Source organism: Brassica oleracea, chromosome C2, assembly GCF_000695525.1.
Source record: "Brassica oleracea var. oleracea cultivar TO1000 chromosome C2, BOL, whole genome shotgun sequence".
NCBI classification, from domain to species: domain Eukaryota; kingdom Viridiplantae; phylum Streptophyta; class Magnoliopsida; order Brassicales; family Brassicaceae; genus Brassica; species Brassica oleracea.
The window spans coordinates 32691857-32696725 of record NC_027749.1 but is presented as its reverse complement, the minus strand read 5'-3'; the positions used below and the strand labels follow the sequence as shown (position 1 = coordinate 32696725).

The 4869-nt window shown below is 39.9% G+C and overlaps 3 protein-coding genes across 3 annotated transcripts; 1 reads left to right on the top strand and 2 right to left on the bottom strand.

Annotated features, from left to right (window-relative positions):
- The first annotated feature begins 11 nt into the window (after positions 1-11).
- Positions 12-1208, top strand: LOC106324038. Its single transcript, XM_013762065.1, has 2 exons — positions 12-135; positions 247-1208. Exons 1-2 carry the CDS (start codon positions 12-14, stop codon positions 1206-1208), a joined length of 1086 nt encoding a protein of 361 aa, XP_013617519.1.
- Positions 1209-2314: 1106 nt separating this feature from the next.
- LOC106324037 (uncharacterized protein DDB_G0283697-like) lies at positions 2315-3424 on the bottom strand. Its single transcript, XM_013762063.1, has one exon. The coding sequence runs from the start codon at positions 3422-3424 to the stop codon at positions 2315-2317; it is 1110 nt and encodes a 369-aa protein (XP_013617517.1).
- Positions 3425-4015: 591 nt separating this feature from the next.
- Positions 4016-4727, bottom strand: LOC106324036 (uncharacterized protein At3g43530-like). Its single transcript, XM_013762062.1, has 2 exons — positions 4287-4727; positions 4016-4240 (listed from the first exon to the last, which is right to left on the bottom strand). The coding sequence occupies exons 1-2, from the start codon at positions 4725-4727 to the stop codon at positions 4016-4018; spliced, it is 666 nt and encodes a 221-aa protein (XP_013617516.1).
- Positions 4728-4869: the final 142 nt, after the last annotated feature.

The following is a 4869-nucleotide window of genomic DNA, read 5'->3' as shown; positions in this document are numbered from 1 at the left end:
AATTCAGTGCAATGAGGAAAGTCCTCATTGTGGATGGAACACACCTCAAGAATGTTTATGGTGGAGTTCTCCTCGTTGCGTCTGCTCAGGATCCTGATCATCACCACTACCCAATTGCGTTTGGCGTAGCAGATGGTGAGAATGATGAAAGCTGGATATAGTTTATGGAACAGTTGAAATCAGTGATATCCGATGTCCCGGGATTGGTATTTCTTTCAGATTGAAACAAAAGCTTGATCAAGTCAGTACGTCTAATGTTCCCTGAGGCCGAACATGGGTATTGTATATGGCATTTGTCTCAGAATGTTAAAACCCTCATCCATAACAACAAAGATACTTGTGCGTTCAAGTTTAGAGAATGCGCACACGCTTATACGGAGGCTGAGTTCAAGTACCTTTATCATGCTTTTCGCCGAAAGTATCGTAGTGCAGCAGCGTATCTTGACAAAAGTGTTGAAGAGAAGAAGTGGGCTAGATGTTACTTCAGAGGAGATAGGTACAATGTTGACACCACCAATTCAGTAGAATCTTTTAATGGTGTTATTAAGGAAGCGAGAAAGTATACCTTACTACCAATGTTTGATGTTATCATTGCGAAAATGTCTGAATGGTTTAACAACCATAGGAAGGAGGCAGCTGAAATACCATACACACTGAAGCTTGTGCCTATTTTGGAAACCGAAATGTCTAAAAGATGTGTTGATGCGGGGTTTCTTACAATTGACGAATTAAACAGCTTCCATCTTGAGTACAGTGTGCATGGTACTGACGGCAAGGTTTATACTGTTGATATGGCTAGGAATACTTGCAGTTGTGAACAATTTGATAAAGACAAATACCCTTGTGTGCATGGAGTGGCTGCTGCCACATTCATGTCTAAGGCAGCGGGAAGGGAACTCCATCTATCAGAGTATTGTTCAAAATACTATTTGGTGGAGCAATGGGCTTTGGCTTATCACAGGACCATATATCCTGTTCCTCATATGTCTGATTGGGTTATACCAGAAGATGTTAAAGCAAAGAAAATACTTCCTCCAGATTTTGACAAGAAGAAAGGAAAACCACAACAAACAAGATTTCCATCAGTAGGAGAATCCCGTGGAAGAGGAAAAAGAGGCAGAGGAGGAGCTAGAGGAGTAAGAGGCAGAGCCAGAGGAGAAGGTATGGCATCGTATTTTGAATGTGGGAGTGGTTCCGGTACTACCTAGGTTTTACTGGAGATTACTGGACTTATTATGTGAAATTTGGATTACTGGGTTTTACTGGTATTATTATGTGCAATTTGGATTACTTGGTTTTACAAGTATTATTATGTGCAATTCGAAACCAATGTGTATCACTACGTTATGTGTAATTTAGACTATCTTTATATGATTATTTTCAATTCGTAGGCTACGTATATAATAAATATATGGATTAGACTATTTTTGTTAATTATTTTCAATAGTTTAAGAAAATCTTAACGGTTTCCCAAAAAACTTCCTTAACTTTCATTGTTAGTATGTGAATGGTTAACAATATAGTAAGTAGAATTTTACAAAATACATATTTCTCGTAAATTGTTTATGTAAATAATAGGGTAAAATCATTGGTTCTACTACCAAACCTTCTTTTTTGAGATGGATTTACTACAAAAACTTAAAAAATGCCAAAGTATTACTATGTGTATGGTGGTATTACTATTACCTTGAAGATTACCATAGGTATTACTAAGTGTTAAAAATAAGATTAAAATATTTATGACGGCTGCACGTTTTACATGTGAAATGCATTTTTTAATTCGTTTTTTAATAATATATATATATTTTAGTATTTTACATGTGTTTACTAATTTTTGGTATATCTTTTATAGTGTTTTTTTGGCGTAATAAACCTAGTAAATCTAGTTATCCATCTTACTCATTTTTGGGCATGGTAACACCTGTAAACTTAGTTTTCCAAACCTGTTGCAACACACCAAGATTTAAACATTCAAAAGCATTCTACTACCAAGTTTTAAACATAGATTCCTAATAAATACATAAGCCTAAGGCTTTGTTTTACGCTTCTTCCCCTCCGTGAAAGGAGTCTGCACCCACTTTTTGTTTTAAGCTTCTTCCCCTCTGTGAAAGGAGTCTGCACCCACTGTGATTTCCTCTTTGGTCTGCCACTCTTCTTAGGTACAGCAACAGCGGCATTCTCCTTGCACCTATGCATGATCCAAGGACTCGGTGCTTCCTTGTAAACGACCATGATCCACCTTTGCTTTTCTTCCTCAGTATATTCCTCAACAATTTCCCCAGTCTGTTCCTCGACAACTTCCCCAGCCTGTTCTTCAACAGCTTTCACAGCCTCTTCCTCTTTTTTCTCTTCTTCTGCAACTTTCTTCCTGCTTTTTCCCTCTGTTTCCAGTCTCTTCCGCAACAACTTCAACACCTTTTCCAGGTTCTCCCTCCATAGGCCTTGTCATTAGTCCCCTCGCAGCCATTGCCTTAGTCCTACCACGTGGTGGTGTGGGAGTTCCCTCCATCTGATTCCCACGTGGTGGTATTGGAGTTTCATCGGTTCTATTCGTCTCAACCCGAGGCTCATTGTGATTATCTTTGGGAGTTCCCTCTGTATGATTTCCACGTGGTGGTGTCGGAGTTCCTTTTTCTATCTCTGCCTCCCGAGCCTCAGATTCCACCTCAGCAGTCTCACTTTTCTCCTTATCTTGCTCCCTGGTTTCAAACTCTTTCCCTTCAACTTCTTCTTCTTGATCCTCTTTCCCTTCAACCTCTGCTTGATCATCTTCGCCTTCAGCCTCAGATTCCACAACTTTTTCTTCAACTTTCTCATCATCCTCACTGTTCTCCTTCTCTTCGTCACTGGTTTCAGCCTCTTTCTCTTCACTTTCTTCTTCATCCTGTTTCCCTCCAACCTCTTCTTCATCCGCTTCAATTTCTTTCCACAGTTTATCAGCTTGTGCTCTACATATCTCCTTCAATTGCTTCAACTCATCAGTCTCATTCTCACTCTCACTCTCACTGTCTTCCTTATCTTGCTCATCACCCTCACTATTTTCCTTCTCTTTCTCATCCTCTTGCTGAGCATTGTCATCAGCCTCTTTCTCTTCCCCTTCTTCATCATTTTTTCTCTCAGCCTCTTGCTCAGTATTCTCGAAGTTATCGTTCTCTTTCCCAGCCTCTTGCTCAACATTAGCTTTGTCCTTCTCAGAATTAGCTTTCTCCTTCTCTTCATATGTACCATAGTCCCACTGTCGAAAATCCATGTCTTCACCATGACTCGGTACCACCTTACTCTCAATAGAAGTTAGCTTGTCTTCCATTTTCTTAGCCCTTCTTTTCAAAATCCGCTGGTTCTTTTCAATATGACTCATCCTTGAGCCTAGAGCCTCTAGCTTTGTCTCCACCGTTACGTGAAGTCCAACAAATCCTTCTCCCATGAACTCCAAAATCCTCTCTTCCAGACCTTGCAACCTCGAATCTAAACCAGAATTAGAGGATGATCCTTCTGCAAACGTCACCTTTTCTTTGTTTTTCTTTTTTGGCAACACTCCTCGTGCAGCTTGATCTAACTCATATAGCTCTTTCCCCCAAATATTCTTCTGCTTCACATTTAACCAGTAGTTCCAAGTATCACTTGGCCTGCCCTGACGGTCATACTCTCGCTCCTCATCAATGATACGAGCCAGCATAATTTGCTCACCAATAGTTGGAACTAACACACTGTTGATAACCTGAAAATAAAACAATAAGTTAGATCAGTTAAATTTTATGTTCATCTAGCTTCTACTATAACTATATACATGTACCTTTGTGTCTCCAACTGCTAACCGCAACATATATGTCTTCCAAAGGATAACCCTTAAGACTGGACTTTGTAAACCGGCTCTTGCACATCCTTGGACAGTCTTCACTAGAGTCGTCTGAATAGATTCTAAACGTTTTCCCCAAATCCAGAATACACTCAAAAGCCATAACCTAGTACATCCATTGCCACAGTGTCAGATTTCAATTATATTACAACTAAAAATTTACAAAACTATATGCTTTACCTCTAAAGGGATTATGAATCCAGGAAAGGCGCATGCCTCTTTCACTTCACCCTTCAGATTGTTCATCACGTGCTTAATCTCCTTTATTGCATCCTCAAATGTTAGACGACCCCAGGGAAATGATATGCAAGCATCTAAATCGTCCATCATCCTTAATACGAAGAGGTCTAAATGTCCAGAATCCTTCGGCTTTCCTCTGATAACCTGACCAAGAAAAAACAAGACAGTCATCTTCAATCTATCTGGACACGGTGGCATAGAACAACATCTTCTGCTTCACATCGCTGATGGTGATCTTCTTTCTGTCATGGAAGTAATAATCCACAAACTTATAACCCTCCAACTTCCAATAGTTTGGTGGATAATCACCGCAGTCTAAGCCAGAGATAAGGGCATGCTCCCTCATAGAATAACGGATGGGTACACCATTAACCACAAACCATGCAACATCATCTTCTGGAGTACAAATGGTGCGCAGGAGTAACATCCACATCCCCTGGAGCTTCAGGTTATCTTCGTCTGGCATGTGGAAGAAATGTCGAAACTGAGGATGGCTTGTGAACCATTCAGCCTCAGGCTTACCCTTGATGAGCTTTACTGTCTTGGTCACAAAGCACTTAGTTTCTATCTTGGAACTCTTGGGGAACTCACTGCTTTTGAAGTAGAACTCAAGGGGTTGCATTGGTTGCATTGCCTGCAATCAAAATACATATATACATGTTAGTAATGCTAGTAATACAAGAAGTACTAGTAGTACTGCTAATTACTACTCAGCATTTTTCACTAAAAATAACAATGAATAGAAAATATATACCTCTCTTTCGGACCCCTCC